An 18069-nucleotide genomic window follows, 5' to 3' on the forward strand; every position below is an offset into this window, starting at 1 on the left:
AGCCAGTCACGGGTTCGAATCTCTTAGCAGTCAAGAACATTTATCAATTTGTGTTTTAATGTTTCAACTTTTTCTCGCATATCCTGTATTTTATTCATTACACCTCCGGTATAGGGGTGTGTATAGGATTCGGTCGATGTGTTTGTTTGTTTGTGTGTTTGTGTTCGCATATAGATCTCAAGAATGAACGGACCGATCGTCACCAAACTTGGTGAACAGGTTCTATACATTCCTGAGACGGTCCTTACAAAAATTGGGACCAGTCAAACACACGGTTAGGGAGTTATTGGTGGATTAAGATTCTACAAGGACTTATAGATGGACATATTAATGGTCAAAGGGAAATAACCTTCTCAGTTGGTGGCAGTGAGAATGGTAAGGACGGGGGTGTTTTTCCTACCTCGGAGGAATTTCTTGTTTTAATTAATTCCAAAGGTTTTGAGGGATGTATTGAAGATTGAATTTATCAAAGGGTTGCATATTAGTTCGTACAAGAAGTGCATTATTTAGAAGTAGCTAACCACCATTACGTACAGTCGATGCACGGTGATACAATCGCCTATTTGGCTTTTCCCAAAAGTCGATGTTACTACAAATAGAATGAGGAATTCTTGGAAATAGTTCACTGGAAGTAGCCAGGCGGGGGATGTAGCTCAGTCGGTAGCGCGCTGGATTTGTATCCAGTTGGCCGCTGTCAGCGTGAGTTCGTCCCCACGTTCGGCGAGAGATTTATTTCTCAGAGTCAACTTTGTGTGCAAACTCTCCTCGGTGTCCGAACACCCCCGTGTGTACACGCAAGCACAAGACCAAGTGCGCACGAAAAAGATCCTGTAATCCATGTCAGAGTTCGGTGGGTTATAGAAACACGAAAATACCCAGCATGCTTCCTTCGAAAACGGCGTATGGCTACCTAAATGGCGGGGTAAAAAACGGTCATACACGTAAAATTCCACTCGTCCAAAAAAAACCAAAAAACCCCGAGTGTACGTGGGAGTTTCAGCCCACGAACGCAGAAGAAGAAGAAGACTGGAAGTAGCCGATAATTATGCAAAACTTTGATAAATTCGATCTTCAATACATCCCTTAAAACCTTTGGAATTAATTAAAACAAGAAATTCCTCCGAGGTAAAAAAAACACCCCCGTCCTTACCATTCTCACTGCCACCAACTGAGAAGGTTATTTCCCTTTGACCATTAATATGTCCCTCTATAAGTCCTTGTAGAATCTTAATCCACCAATAACGAGGAATTCTTGGAAATTGTTCACTGGAAGTAGCCAGGCGGGGGATGTAGCTCAGTCGGTAGCGCGCTGGATTTGTATCCAGTTGGCCGCTGTCAGCGTGAGTTCGTCCCCACGTTCGGCGAGAGATTTATTTCTCAGAGTCAACTTTGTGTGCAGACTCTCCTCGGTGTCCGAACACCCCCGTGTGTACACGCAAGCATAAGACCAAGTGCGCACGAAAAAGATCCTGTAATCCATGTCAGAGTTCGGTGGGTTATAGAAACACGAAAATACCCAGCATGCTTCCTCCGAAAACGGCGTATGGCTGCCTAAATGGCGGTGTAAAAAACGGTCATACACGTAAAATTCAACTCGTGCAAAAAAACAAAAAAAAACACGAGTGTACGTGGGAGTTTCAGCCCACGAACGCAGAAGAAGAAGAAGACTGGAAGTAGCCAATAATTATGCAACCCTTTAATAAATTCGATCTTCAATACATCCCTCAAAATCTTTGGAATTAATTAAAATAAGAAATTCCTCCGAGGTAGGAAAAACACCCCCGTCCTTACCATTCTCACTGCCACCAACTGAAAAGGTTATTTCCCTTTGACCATTAATATGTCCCTCTATAAGTCCTTGTAGAATCTTAATCCACCAATAACGAGGAATTCTTGGAAATTGTTCACTGGAAGTAGCCAGGCGGGGGATGTAGCTCAGTCGGTAGCGCGCTGGATTTGTATCCAGTTGGCCGCTGTCAGCGTGAGTTCGTCCCCACGTTCGGCGAGAGATTTATTTCTCAGAGTCAACTTTGTGTGCAGACTCTCCTCGGTGTCCGAACACCCCCGTGTGTACACGCAAGCACAAGACCAAGTGCGCACGAAAAAGATCCTGTAATCCATGTCAGAGTTCGGTGGGTTATAGAAACACGAAAATACCCAGCATGCTTCCTCCGAAAACGGCGTATGGCTGCCTAAATGGCGGGGTAAAAAACGGTCATACACGTAAAATTCCACTCGTCAAAAAAACAACCAAAACAACACGAGTGTACGTGGGAGTTTCAGCCCACGAACGCAGAAGAAGAAGAAGACTGGAAGTAGCCGATAATTATGCAACACTTTGATAAATTCGATCTTCAATACATCCCTCAAAATCTTTGGAATTAATTAAAACAAGAAATTCCTCCGAGGTAGGAAAAACACCCCCGTCCTTACCATTCTCACTGCCACCAACTGAGAAGGTTATTTCTCTTTGACCATTAATATGTCCCTCTATAAGTCCTTGTAGAATCTTAATCCACCAATAACTCCCTAACCGTGTGTTTGACTGGTCACAATTTTTGTAAGGACCGTCTCAGGAATGTATAGAACCTGTTCACCAAGTTTGGTGACGATCGGTCCGTTCATTCTTGAGATCTATATGCGAACACAAACACACAAACAAACAAACACATCGACCGAATCCTATACACACCCCTACACCACGCCGTAGACGGTGGCACGCCTAGTTTTTTCCACCGCAGGAACAACACCCAATTCGTTCCCCCGCACGCGGAAGAAAAATTGTTATCTCGCAAATTGCCCTGTGAAGGTACGTTGTGGCAAATCACATTATCAAGTATAGATATTCTGCAGAAGCAGAATTGCCTAGGCTATATGTATAATATGTAACTTATGTCTTGTTGTGTACTCGTGAACAGTGGCGTTCGATTTTCTGCCGAAGTCCGTGAAAATTATACAGAGAGGTCTCAATTTCGTACAAATTAACCTAGAACTACCATTTAAAGCACTATTTTAATACTCACAGTTTAATCTTCGATACCTTGCAGCCGTGTATGCGCGTTTTTGGGCACCAGCATCGTGGATAAGCTGCTCTAATCTAGCGTTATTTTGTGGTACTCGATTCTCAGTGGGTAAGGTCCCCCGCAGACACCAGATAAGGTCCCCCGCATTTTTGCCGGAGTGCCTACTACGCCCCCCCGCACATGCGCGCTGAAAAAGCACATCATGCACAGCAAAACTGACCCGTTTGAAGCGTTTTTATTTGACAGATGGAGACCAGCGACCACACGCTATCTGCCGGGGAGGTGTCTGGGGAAGTAATCGACAGCTACCTAGACATCAGTAGTGAGGTGACTATAGGTGAGACAGTCCCTTTACAGACTTCTACACCGAAGAAGGTTGGTCTCCTCCATTTGTGTGACGAATGCGGATCAGCATACAAACACAAGCGAACATTGGACAATCACAAACGTGAGAAACATGGCAACGAATCTCGTTTTGTATGCATAGTTTGTGACAAGAGGTTTGGTCGACAGGTAGATTACCAGTCTCATATGAACAAGCATGCAGGCACCAAACCTTTCCAGTGTGGTGTTTGCAAAAAATCGTACGCACACAAACGCAGTCTGGACAAGCATATATGTCTGGGTGAAAAGCCGGGGTTTTAGTGCCAAACCTGTCAAAAGTCGTTCATGAGAAGAAAGTATCTTCGTGACCACCAAATCACCCACTCTACTGGCTACGCTTATTTATGCAATGCGTGCATGAAGCGGTATAAGCATCGCTCTGGTCTTGCCAGGCATAGGCGTCGGGCTCAACAAGATGGAAACTGCATATAACACATATAGGCTACTATAATGCCTACATTCACACACTTGCAGAGGAACAACTTCTTTTAATTTCCATAACATTCAAGAATAAGTGTGCTCGACAGTTTTATATGACACGCAGTTAATCAGGTTTGTTTTGTTTATGACCACAACAACAAAAAAAGAGACAGAGAGTTGAGTGCTTTTTGTTTTTGTTTTATAATTCTGCTTTGTTAAAAAGCACAATCCTTCAAGTACAAACGATTCTCCTCATCATATGAAGTCTTGCATGCCTGTCAGAGTATATCTCTGGACTCAAAGCAAAAAGTAACAACCTCACAGCTTCCTGTGTAAAGTGGACATATTTATGTGCAATTCTTTCACACACACACACACACACACACACACACACACACACACACACACACACACACACACATGCACGCACGCACACACACACACACATACACGCACGCACGCGCGCACACACACACACACACGCACACGCACACACACTAAAACAATGGTTAATCGGTGACTTATTGCTCGTGCCAAATGTTGGAGTACATCTGAAGATGTCAGAGTCCAATCACATCCATAATTAGTGGATTTACACAAAAATTATAGCTGTATGTCATTTTTTCTGATAAACATAACGGCGGGGGATCTTACCCTAGTGTTGCGGTGGGGCGTAGTAGGCAAATCGACCAAGCTGCGGGGGATCTTACCCCGTCAAATTTCACTGTTGATCTTTGAACCGATCGTGAGTTTAAACTAAGGTAAGCTTAAACTTAAAAATGAAGAGCAGTATCCACAAGTAGTTTGACTTTGACCAGCAAAAAGATTTAAGCCCTTCTGTTGACCGTGCTTTGTGTTATTTCAACATTTTTAACGTGGGAGACAGTATTTCTGACTTGTCTTGATGACATTTCTTCTCTTATGTAGTACACGAGAGTGTAAATGGTAAGACAACTAGCTGATCCAATGCAAAATAAAGTACAGAACAGTATGATATAAACTTCAATACTAGAAAGTCTGGTTATCTACTATTTTAAGGCATTGATTTGGAGACACCTACCATGTTGTTCGTCTTGCGGGGGAACGAATTGGGTGTTGTTCCTGCGGTGGAAAAAACTAGGCGTGCCACCGTCTACGGCGTGTATACCGGGTGTGTAAATAGAGCACTTCTCGTACGAACTAATGCCCCACATTTTCCCCCCACAGACACCTTATCCATGCCTTGGGGCCACACCTGAAACTGAGGACAATGGCGACAAGAGGCGTACAGGAGACCGGACAACACTTACATCCCAGTCGCTTGGTCTGCTGAGGACCGCTGATGTAACATCGTTTACACAGAGTCATATCATTTTACATCGTAGTTTGTATCTTAACATTTAGTCTTTTTCTCATTACACCCCCGGTATAGGGGTGTGTATAGGTTTCACTGGATGTGTTTGTTTGTTACACCCCCGGTATAGGGGTGTGTATAGGTTTCGGTCGATGTGTTTGTTTGTTTGTTTGTTTGTGTGTTTGTTTGTTTGTTTGTTTGTGTGTTTGTTTGTGTTCGCAAGTAGATCTCAAGAATGAACGGACCGATCGTCACCAAACTTGGTGAACAGGTTCTATACATTCCTGAGACGGTCCTTACAAAAATTGGGACCAGTCAAACACACGGTTAGGGAGTTATTGGTGGATTAAGATTAAGAGTGACATATTAATGGTCAAAGGGAAATAACTGTCTGTCTGACTGTCTCTCTGTCTCTCTGTTTCTCTGTCTCTCTGACTTCTGACTTCTGACTTCTGACTTCCGACTTCCGACTTCTGACTTCTGACTTCTGACTTCTGACTTCTGACTTCTGACTTCTGACTTCCGACTTCCGACTTCTGACTTCTGACGTCTGACTTCTGACTTCCGACTTCCGACTTCTGACTTCTGACTTCCGACTTCCGACTTCCGACTTCTGATTTCCGACTTCTGTCTTCTGACTTCTGACTTCCGACTTCCGACTTCCGACTTCTGACTTCCAACTTGTGACTTCCGACTTCCGACTTCTGACTTCCGACTTCCGACTTGTGACTTCTGACTTCCGACTTCCGACTTCCGACTTCTGACTTCTGACTTGTTACTTCTGACTTCTGACTTCTGACTTCTGACTTCCGACTTCCGACTTCTGACTTCTGACTTCCGACTTCCGACTTCCGACTTCTGACTTCTGACTTCCGACTTCCGACTTCTGACTTCTGACTTCCGACTTCCGACGTCTGACTTCTGACTTCTTACTTCTGACTTCTGACTGTCTCTCTGTCTCTCTGTTTCTCTGTCTCTCTGACTTCTGACGTCTAACTTCTGACCACACTTGTTAGCAGTGCCTGCTCAGTTGGTGGCAGTGAGAATGCTAAGGACGGGGGTGTTTTTCCTACCTCGGAGGAATTTCTTGTTTTTGTGAGTTTTGTTTGGATCTCTGTTCTTCTTACCGCCTTGTCTTCGTTGGCTTGTTTGCATACTATTCTTTTTTACCCGGTGAGGGGGAGTGACTGGGGAGAGACCTGCTGACCGTGTCTCTCCTACGTGCCATACTAGAATGTTAAGATGTTATCAAGGTGCAACATGTATAATATTTATATTAACCTTTGAAAATGGCGCTGGACGTCATGATTTGCTCAAGCGTCCATGTGTGAATATGCCTGATTATACGCGAGGTGTGTGTGTGTGTGTGTGCGTGCGTGTGTGTGTGTGTGTGTCTGTGTCTCTGTGTCTGTGTGTGTGTGTGTGTCTGTGTCTCTGTCTGTGTGTGCGCGCGCGCGTGCGTGCGAAGGGGGTGTGGGGGGATGAAACGCAACATGATGTTTACATGACGAATGATTTGAGTACATATTATGTTATATACCTCTCAAATATCAGATCTTGATCAGTTGCAGAAAAGTCGATGTTCGGAAATAACTCCTGGAAGTGTGTTTGGGTTGTGGGAGAGTTACTTGTCCTTTCTTTTCCTTGGCAACACCGAGGCAAGCTACAGATGACACTGGTTGTCAATCACGTTCGAGCGATTTGCCTCCGCGATTGGTCAGGGATGTGTGCCAGTGAAATCCTGCAAACGACTGACATCCCAGTGAGGAATAGCTCCGATCTGTGCTTTCTGCACTTTTCGTGCGTTACAACGCTTTTTTTCATTCGAAAGTATACGGACACCCGGGTTGACATTGTCATTGCCGCTTCTCTCAGTGCACAGATCGAGCGACCACGCGTGGAGACTCACCGCTTGCTAGTGATTAGCCTTCAATGCCACATGTAGCTTGCTCTTTGTTTTCAAGAAATGCAACTCTTCACAATCCAATAAAAGAATGAAAAAAACAAGTCGCGTAAGGGGAAAATACAACATTTAGTCAAGCTGTCGAACTCACAGAATGAAACTGAACGTAGTCCGCCGCTAGTGCAAAAGGCAGTGAAAGTGACGAGCCTGTTTGGCGCGGCAGCGGTTGCGCTGTGCTTCATAGCACGATTTACTGTACCTCTCTTCGTTTTAACTTTCTGAGCGTGTTTTTAATCCAAACATATCATATCTATATGTTTTTGGAATCAGGAACCGACAAGAAATAAGATAAAATAGTTTTTGAAACGATTTTGGAAATTTAATTTTGATCATAATTTTTAATTGTTTTAATTTTCAGAGCTTGTTTTTAATCCAAACTAACATATTTATATGTTTTTGGAATCAGAAAATGATGAAGAATAAGAAGAACGTAAATTTGGATCGTTTTATAATTTTTATTTTTTTTTACAATTTTCAGATTTTTAATGACCAAAGTCATTAATTAATTTTTAAGCCACCAAACTGAAATGCAATACCGAAGTCCGGCCTTTGTCGAAGATTGCTTGGCCAAAATTTCAATCAATTTGATTGAAAAATGAGGGTGTTACAGTGCCGCCTCAACTTTTACAAAAAGCCGGATATGACGTCATCAAAGACATTTATCGCAAAAAAGGATATCATTCCCAGGAATTCTCATGTCAAATTTCATAAAGATCGGTCCAGTAGTTTAGTCTGAATCGCTCTACACACACACACACACGCTCACACTCACACACACACACCCACACACACACACACACACACACACACACACACACACACACACACACATACACCACGACCCTCGTCTCGATTCCCCCTCTATGTTAAAACATTTAGTCAAAACTTGACTAAATGTAAAAAGAACATCGACAGAGTTATTTCCGGAATCCACCGATTGTATTTGCTTTTAACCTAAAAGCATTGAAATGTTGAATTTGAATTTGAAATCGTTGCATTAAAACAGATTTTTAACATATTGCTCATTTCATAGAGAAACGCTTTATACACATGTTTAAGAAATCCATTCCAGTGAACACAGGGAAAGCATGTCACATAGTATCTCCCTTTCTTTCTGACTCGTTTAACATGAAGGCAGCAACTATCAAGTAACAACGCCGTATAGCAGTCTTTGCCTAAAGTGTAATGTGATACCTCAATTTTGATTGTGCTAAGCTGTACTATAACTGCAATTACGGAAACGAGTTTTATAAAATAATGAAATCCTCAGTAGGTTTGGGTCTTCTCAATCTTTGTAAACAAAAAATAAAAAAAGGCAAACGCCTACGGCACACACACATCCTCCTACTCGCATATGATTGCATTTGATGCTCTGTTTGTAAACTTGGTTTTTTTTCGTTTAAAATAAAGCACACAAAAATTAGTTTGACATCTTGCTTTATTCGAATTGAAAGTGTTCTCTATTGATTCGTTGTTGTACGTGTGTGTTTTTCCATGCTTTATTTCGTTCTTGGTTGTTTTTCGTTTTATTCCTAATCCTTCAGTAAGATAACAGACTACTCTGGTAGTGAGAAAGAGAGAGAAAGTCCTTCTATACAAGTCTCAAACTCATTTGGTTCCAGGTATGCCTATTCACAAGAGTAAAGTTAAATTTGGGTTGTTTTGTGGTGCTGTCTTGAGGTCTCAATTCTCTAGGCAACTCGTGTAGTTCAGTATATACTCATTTGCAAAAGTTACGTTGAGTTTGGGTTGCGTTGTGGTGTTCTCTTGCAGTCTACCGGGGTTCTATTCAATTATCTATCTCACAAAACCAACAAGTTCTCTTACCAACTCGCGTAGTTCAGAGTATACTTATTCGCAAAAGTACGTTATATTAAGTGTTTCGGTTGTTTTGTGGTGCTCTCTTTTGCAGTTTCACAAGGTTCCATTCAAATATTTATCAGCAAAACAAAATATTTTTCTCGCGAACTCGTGTAGTTGATTGTAGACCTATTCACAAAGTAATGTTGAGCCAGTTCAGATTTTTGAGTTGATCTTCAAAATTGCGGCTTCTTGGGGGTAAATTATATCCAGCCACAAAACTAACGCGATTTTATCAGAGTGTGTTGATATCTATATCTTTCGGAATATCTTTGCATGTAGATTCAAGCTTTCGACAGCAAAATAAAATGTCGCATGTTGCTACCATACTTATACGTACATATGTGTACAAGTTATTTATATATGCATGTACGCAGAAACAATAATAACCACAAATAATATTAAAACAAATAGCTTATTGATTGCAAAAAAAATTAGCAACAAATGGGATTATCGTAATACTTGAGGAATGTTATAGCTTGGAAAAAAACGTATAAGGCGATCGAATTATCAAGCAGTCGAACACAGTCGTACTCGACATTGAAAGTGGACTGGAAAAAACCCATCTACGAACAAAATTATTTCCCTCGCGTACACAGTCACAGATTGTGACAGACGCTTAACACCAGATGTCGTTTGTCATCCTATAATACTGCATGTCCGCTGAATACAACGCATCTTATTGCTATGTAAAAAACAAACAAATCATTCAAAACGATTCGTCACGAGTATATGGGCATATTAAATGTTGAGTTTTCACCAACAGCTGTTTCCTCTGAAAGATGCCAAAAACAATAAGAGTTGAGGGGACGAACCTATTGATCAATGCAACGCAGCAACGTTGATGGAGGAAAAATGACAAGCTAAAATTAATGTCAGTGGCAGATGATTGAGGGGGCAGAACTACCTGAGATTTCATGAAAAATCACTTTTTGTGTGTTTTGTTTCGCAATGCCACTTTTTAGATACAAAATGGCTAACATTTTAGCAGAAGGCAATATAACCCTCGCTATGAAAGTGCTGAATGAGAATTTGTATTCACAGTCGGTGTGCAAATATTCAACATTTTGTGGTAAAAAAGCTAACGAAATTTTAATATTTTTTCTTGTTTTTTTTAAAGATATCTTAAAACTATTTAAGATAGAAAATTCTAGTTTTCCACAAAAATGATCTAAATCATTTGCAGGAGGCCGAACCGACGTTTTTGTGGCTAGTACAAATGGTATGGAAGGTACGTTTAAAAACCCCAAAAAGTATTACATTTTGTCGAAAAAGCCATCAATGTGTCAAGGTCATATATAGCATTAGCAAACCGATTATCGGTTCGGCTTCCAGAGCAACAAGTTAAAACTGCTTGTGACAAGTGTTTAACACCTTTATCACATACTTTTTCAGCCATCTTTTTGAAAACAGACTATATGATTTTCTGTCACAATTATACACAGCTTCACACAAAAATGCCCTGTGCTCATTATAATTAACATATTCAAAAACTTCTTTTTTAGTAGAACACTATGCCATTTATCTATATACAGCCAATAATGTGAACAAATATAATAATATTTAAGGTGTGTACTAAAAAGACAAAAAATGTACCGTCCGCTAGGTAGTACTGCCCCCTCAAAGAACGTTTGTTTAGCTTATGAAAAGCTGTGCCGGATGTTCAAAACACCACCACTACCTACAAAAACAACAACAACAACAACAACAACAACAACACATTTCAATCAAACCTTGTTTCAATATAATCTTCAGTCCACACACACACACCCACACCCACACACACCGGCACGGTTGGCCTAGTGGTAAGGCGTCCGCCCCGTGATCGGGAGGTCGTGGGTTCGAACCCCGGCCGGGTCATACCTAAGACTTTAAAATTGGCAATCTAGTGGCTGCTCCGCCTGGCGTCTGGCATTATGGGGTTAGTGCTAGGACTGGTTGGTCCGGTGTCAGAATAATGTGACTGGGTGAGACATGAAGCCTGTGCTGCGACTTCTGTCTTGTGTGTGGCGCACGTTATATGTCAAAGCAGCACCGCCCTTCGTGGTCGGCTGGGCGTTAAGCAAACAAACAAACAAATAAACAAACACCCACACACACACACACACCTGTCATGCTTTAAGCAAACAGAACAAGCACGAGAGAGCCCAAGAGAGACAACTCAGGGAGCGACGAACTCACCAAAAGAGCAGTTGATTGTGTCCCTTAATACGGGTCAGCGGACACTCGTGTTTCTTTGAGTAACGGGGATCAGATATTTTAGCTTTTGTGCTAATGGCGAGGAAATAAGCAGCCGTAATGAAATGATAACGTTTTACAGTTGGAGAATGACTACCATCAAAGGACAGAAGGCTCCGCATCTATACAACAACCTTGAGACATTCGACAAACACACACAGAGACACACACAGAGACACACACACACACGCACGCACGCACGCACACACACACACACACACACTGATACACACCCTCAAACACACACACACACACACACACACACACACACACACACACACACACACACACATTGAACACCAGAAGAACGTGCGGCGTTCAGTTAAGGACGCTGCCCAGATCCTACACAGCCGTCATCGATCATCAGCATGACCCGACTGATGACTGTCCCGTTCAGCATCAAGGATTCTTCACACACCCCACCTCCCACACGTCTTCGGCTCACAAAGGGCACACGTTGTTGGATTTCTGAACACGGCACCTCCGAACACTTTCTAACATCTCTCTCCTCTGAATGACTGTAGGGTTTCAACCTACAAATGTCAAGGTTGTAAGTCGCATTCAGCACGGCGGCTGTGTTGCTAGGCGCCGAAAGCTGACGACCTTCAAAAGGTCTCAAGGTCAGCGGAAACACGTGATCCTTTGGAAAGACGTAGACTGGGGCAAAGTAGGGATCGGCGTCAACAATGTGATTGCTCGTGAGGTTGTAGAAGCTGATGTCGACGTAAGGGAATCGCCAGGTCGTGCCGCTGACGGGAGTAGCGAGTGAAGAGTACAACTTCCAGCGGACTCGCTGGTCAACGTTGAGGGTGTAGCCGCGAGGCTCGAGTAGCTCGAGGGTCTTCCGCAGCTTGTCCCGGCTCGCGAAAGAGACCATGACGTCAACGTCGTCGTCCCACGGGATCAGTCCGTGATGACGCCACGACCCCAGCAGAGTGCCGCCGTACATGAAGAACGGGATGCCGGCCTCCTGCAGCGTCGTGTGGAACTCGCCCAGGGCGTCCAGCAGCAACTCGCGCTGCTCTCCCGTCATCACCACCTGGAACTCGGCAGGGTCCCGCGCGCACTGCCTGCTCACCAGGACGACCAGCAGGAGAAGGATCAAGGCGAGCTGACAGGCCAGCAGAGGCCTTTTCCACCTGGACAAGGAGTGTCTAAGACTGGACCAGCCTTTACACATCGGGGCAGGATGGCCTAAGCTGACCAGCCAGTGTCCGGCAGTGTTCGGGGCAGAAAGAAAGGACTCGCCTCGGGTCATGGTTTCCCTGAGTGGTGCTGCCGATGGATGCTGGGAGGATGGGTTCTTCTCCAACAGCGGAAGAGCTCATGTGTGTCCGATGTTTGTGAATTCGGCACCTGCCAATGTGAAGTGAAGTCAGTGAAACCATTATTTTCTGGTGAATATTTCTGTGAACTAATTGTTCTCTCTCTGGTAATAAACACACAGATTCACTGCGTTGAATGTTATTGCTGCACCCTCCCTACCCCACCCCCTGAAAGGTTTCTGTCCCCGTACGCGCCAGTGTTGCTTATGTAGCCGTGTGGCGATTTGACGTACTGTTAATGTTGTTTCTTTCTCTCGTTCCCTACCCCAATTATTCCCCTTGACCATGCGTGTATGTGTTTGTTCCGTGGTGTCGTGTATGTCTTTGTGCGTAGATGCTGGGTTTTAATTGGTTAATCCCTTAACGGATGCGTACGCATTCACCCCCGACAGTGCGAGTTCAGGGCCGGACTAGGCGAAGAGGAGGGGGGGGGGTTGCCAGTGGTGGCCAAGGGGGATGTCCCCCCTGGCGGCAGGGGCGGATCAGTTCATTTTATGACTGGTTTTTTTCAAAAGTATATTGTGAAGATATGGGTATGAAGGCGCGAAGCGCCGAGCCGACGGCGCGAAGCGCCTAGCTTGCTAGGGGGGTCCGGGGGCATGCCCCCCCGGAAAATTTTTGAAAAAAAGGATGCAAAATGGTGCAATCTGGTGCATTCTGAGGATGATCATTACCAGTTTCAGGCCGCAGATTTTGTCACTGATTAATACCCCAAAAATGGAAACTCAATGTAAAATAAAGAAATGCATACCTCATTCAATATTTTTATTTTTTGGCTGGGGGGGGGGGGGGGTCCGGAAACCCTAGAACCCACCCCCCCCCCCCTCGTTGTGGGGGTCTGGGGGCGAAGCCCCCTGAAGCTGACGGGTAGGTCATATTCTGAGATAGGAAAATGGTCGCTCCTTGCATGAAACGGCATAAAATAAGCAATAATAAAAAAAAATTAAATAAGTAAGGTACATGTTTAGGCTAGGGGGGGGGGGGGGGGGTTGCGCAACCCCCATAACCCCCCCGGTAGTCCGGCCCTGGAGTTCAGTCAGTCTGACCGGTGATTTCGCTGTGTGTGGATCGGCCTGTGTGCTTAAGCCTTGAGACCGGTGTTCTATTTGAAACAGTTCTTTGTGTTGGTGTGACATCTTTTGAAATACAGATAGCCTGTGCTGGATTGTGAGTATCATCTTTGACCTGTGGTTTAATAGCTTATTTACCATCAGCGAGGTGAGTGATTCAGACCGGCGATGTGTTGAACAGTCCCGCCGTAACTTCGTGTGTGTTTAGTTCTTCATTGAGGAGTGAACTGTAAGTAGATGCTGTTTCTTTTGTTTATATTGAATTTTGCTTGTCTATAATATGTTCTGATCGTATGAATGATGCTATGGTGTGCACGTATGTATGTAGCTATTTTATACTAGTGGCGTTATAGCGTCAGTGTCGTTGTTTCGCCGTTGAGACCCAGTTTTTCCGCGCTAGCCTAGTTCTTTGTTTTGTAATAGCGTGTCCTGTGTTGCGGGCGCGTCACATCCTGTGTGACGTTATAGATAGCGTAGCGCCCCCTGTAGTAACTTGTGAAGTTATCGGTCCTTGTCAGTGTGTCACGCTCCGATGGTTTAAGACCGAAAGGCGTGAAGCGTATCCTCAGATACCTATTTTGTAGGGAGTTAGTCCCGTCTCTCCCATTATTTCTGGTGTACAATTAATAAAAGTCACGTTATCGCAACCTCTGTCTTGGCGTCTCATTTATGCTGCCTGGCCTATTTCCCCCCCCCCCCTTCCACTCCACCCTATCACACTTAGTAAGCTTGTGTAAATGCCATCGTTCGTGTGGCTCCATACCAGTATCATATACCCATCGGCCCTCTCCGATCATGTCTTGGCTAAAGACACAAAATCACCCAGAGCTGGTCATAGTGCGTTTGATGTCACGTTACCGCGTCTAGGTCGCGATGACCCAAAGAAGTGATGCATAAGGGTTCGGCTACTGTGATCTCATCTGGGTTAATTTGACTTCTAATTTCAAATCGGTTCACAATGGCGCAGCCTGGGCCGGCTTTTTGTTCACTTTGATGCAGAATATCAAAAAAACAGGCACTTGACACCATGTGGACGGGGCCTTCGGGTTGGATACCGTGCTCTCTAGACTACTTCTATATTGTAATATGGATTGGAGGGTTTGTTTGTTTGTTTGTTTGTATTGTTTGTTTGCTTAACGCCCAGCCGACCACGAAGGGCCATATCAGGGCGGTGCTGCTTTGACATATAACGTGCGCCACACACAAGACAGAAGTCGCAGCACAGGCTTCATGTCTCACCCAGTCAGATTATTCTGACACCGGACCAACCAGTCCTAGCACTAACCCCATAATGGTAGACGCCAGGCGGAGCAGCCACTAGATTGCCAATTTTAAAGTCTTAGGTATGACCCGGCCGGGGTTCGAACCCACGACCTCCCGATCACGGGGCGGACGCCTTACCACTAGGCCAACCGTGCCGGTGGGTTGGAGGGTAGGGCTCCCGCCATCCTAACCACGTGGCATCCAACACACCAGTTCCGCCCACCTCGTATCGAGTGCCCATGGTCAAAACCATGTGTGCTAGTGTGGGATCTAGTATAAGATAATTGTACACAAGACGGCACTTGAACACGGGGGCACAAAACGAATTCATGAACACGAGAATGACGGTAGGACCCTCTTCGACAGAACAATAGGAAAGATTAGAACTGTGACGGCTACAAAACTATATATGAAGCGGAATATGAAACTATGTAAAACGAAAAAGAAAGATTTTTGCACATCATTATTGCAATGAATGGGAGCTAATCGTTTGATGAAACCCAGTGTACCTCATATATGCATTTTCCTTGTATACTTTTCCCCTTCCCTTCTCTTGATAGCCATGGATTCAAGAAACACACAGGTCAAAGTCTGACTGTTCTTTTTTAAAAATATTTTTAGCTCTTCTTGTTAATTTCCTTGTTCATTGTAAAACTGCTGCCAAAACCACCGATTGATTGAACGAATGAACGACTAACAAGCCAGCAGATCAAACAAACAAACAAACAAACAAACAAACAGTCATCCACAAACAGAGAGACTGCTAACTGCTATCATAGTAATGACCTCGCCTGCATCCTGCATCCGAGATTCATTGACGATCTTGAGATAATAAGTTCATTATTTGTACCAACAGAAGTTTGTCTGTCTGTCTCTACTTCAGGACCACTGGTTCGACGCACTGTAAATAAAACGTTATGTTTTGTCAATAATTGAACGTTCCAACAACCTTCACATTTTGTTTTTTGATTCGAAACAAACGAACAAACAAACTAGCAACCAACCAAACAAACAAAGGAATTGATTGACAAAGCAATCAATAATCATACCGTTTTCGACTGTTTTCAGCCGCGGGGTTGCTCCTCTGGGTTTTTGTGGCTATAGTTGGGAGCATTTGTACTCTCTACACTGCTGTGGTGAGTCCAATAAGATCCCATGTTAATTTAACTTCTGATGGTGTGTGTGTGTGTGTGTGTGTGTGTGTGTGTGTGTGTGTGTGTGTGTGTGTGTGTGTGTGTGTGTGTGTTTTTAACTACAGAGCCCCCTGATTACGTGTTCATTGTTTCGTCACTTTGCGACAAAGCGCTTAGCCTCAGATCACTTTGACTGAATAAAAAAAAAATGTATTCGGTAAAAGTACCTGAATACAAAAGCTAGATCCGGTAACAAGATATCAATAAAACTGCACTCACCAGAAACATGGACATTTAAACATGAACACGAACATGGAGTATGACTGTTCTAAAAGCAAACCACAGTATACACCATAGAACGCATGGCAGTGCAAAGGATGGTGTTAACTTTAAACCTGTAATTCTCGGTATTTTACCGGTTAAAACCGGCAAATGCCGATAAATGGCAGCCGATCAGACCTTTCGGTTGATATTTCGTTTAACAGGTCTTGCCCTACAAAGTCCACACAATCATGGCATGATTTTACTTGTTTTGCCAGCGGTTAATGCGGTAAATAGCAGATTGACAACTTCTCTTCTGGGAAATACTAGTTTGAATATTTACCATCATAAGTGTAGCGAATATGAAGAGAAAGATTTTTGAGTGAAAAGGCCGCGAGGAACATAAGGCGATGGATATTCGATTTCCTACAACGTGTTTCGTCTGCTAGACGGATGTGTTCCCGACATCATTAGGACTCCGACGCCGAAGAGTCAAGCTGGTTCGGCCATCCACGTTTGAATATTTACCATCATAAGTGTAGCGAATAAAAGAGAGGAAAAAAATTGAGTGAAAAGGCCGTAGACGATGGATATTCAATTTCCTACAGCTAAACGTGTTTCGTCTGCAAGACGGATATTTTCCCGACATCATTAGGACTCCGACGCCGAAGAGTCAAGCCGTTTCAGTCATTTATGTTCATTCATTTATCATTGCTATAGGGTGCTTTCAACTTTTAAAGAACAAATGCAGATTAATTTTGTTTAAACTACGATTCAGGAAAAAGCCACATGGTCCTATAACGTCCGATTTCGCACAGTTCTTGCCGTGAAACAGTCTCAGATCTGGCCAATTGCTTTAACATGGGATAGACAAATCCGTTTAAAATTCAAAATCTTATTCACATATTTTCATTGTGTTTGCTACGTGTCATTATTTCATTTCCCAAACCAAACGGTGTAGCTCTTAGGGCGTTTTGAGACAATTTGTTTCTTCTTTCTTTTATTTTTTCTAACCGAGGGTATATCTTTAAAGCAATACTTAGTACAACAATCACGAGTGTGTGTTGACAATTCCGAGGACTTACTTACAATAATTGTGAACGATATTGTGCAATTCCAAGGACTTACGACGATTGTTAACAATACACATCTAGTGAAAACTGACCAGTCACGATGATAAACATAATAAAGCACAATCCAATTACTTGTACTGGAGAATCAAATGTGCAGTCGTAAACTTTACACGAAAACAAATGTCCGAACATTAAAGAAAAAGTTAAAATATGGCGTGAACTTACTCTGTTAATGAAATTGCAGGTCTATTCATCAATCTCTAGGAAGGTGTCGCACTCATATGCACATTGTCACTTGTACTCTGACAAGGATACGCTACGATGGCTTGAGGAAGGTGTCGCACTCATATGCACATTGTCACGTGTACTCTGACAAGGATACGCTGCAAATGGCTCGAGGTAGATGGCACACTCATTATGCAAACTAGCTGTCACTTGCACTCTGACAAGGATGCCGACTTGAGGGCCTGGGACAGGCGTAAGGAATTGCCAATATAATAACTGCATAATTGGAGAAAACAAACATTTCCAGTACGTTTTGTTTCTTTCTAATTCTTCCTTGTTTGTGGCTTTCAACTCCCACGTGCAATGTGTGTGTGTGTGTGTGTGTGTGTGTGTGTGTGTGTGTGTGTGTGTGTGTGGGCGAGGAAACCTATAACACAGTACGGTTTTGTGTCTAATTCTTTCCTGTTTGCGTGTTTGAACTCCCACGTGCATTTTTTA

At 43.5% G+C, this 18069-nt stretch overlaps 1 protein-coding gene across 1 annotated transcript; it reads right to left on the reverse strand.

Annotated features, from left to right (window-relative positions):
- Positions 1 to 8547: 8547 nt before the first annotated feature.
- LOC138957122 (uncharacterized) lies at positions 8548 to 17746 on the reverse strand. Its single transcript, XM_070328286.1, has 2 exons — positions 17572 to 17746; positions 8548 to 12577 (listed from the first exon to the last, which is right to left on the reverse strand). The coding sequence occupies exon 2, from the start codon at positions 12477 to 12479 to the stop codon at positions 11544 to 11546; it is 936 nt and encodes a 311-aa protein (XP_070184387.1). The 5' UTR covers positions 12480 to 12577; positions 17572 to 17746; the 3' UTR covers positions 8548 to 11543.
- Positions 17747 to 18069: the final 323 nt, after the last annotated feature.

The sequence above is a fragment of the Littorina saxatilis genome, unplaced genomic scaffold, assembly GCF_037325665.1.
Source record: "Littorina saxatilis isolate snail1 unplaced genomic scaffold, US_GU_Lsax_2.0 scaffold_1827, whole genome shotgun sequence".
Classification (NCBI taxonomy): Eukaryota; Metazoa; Mollusca; class Gastropoda; order Littorinimorpha; family Littorinidae; genus Littorina; species Littorina saxatilis.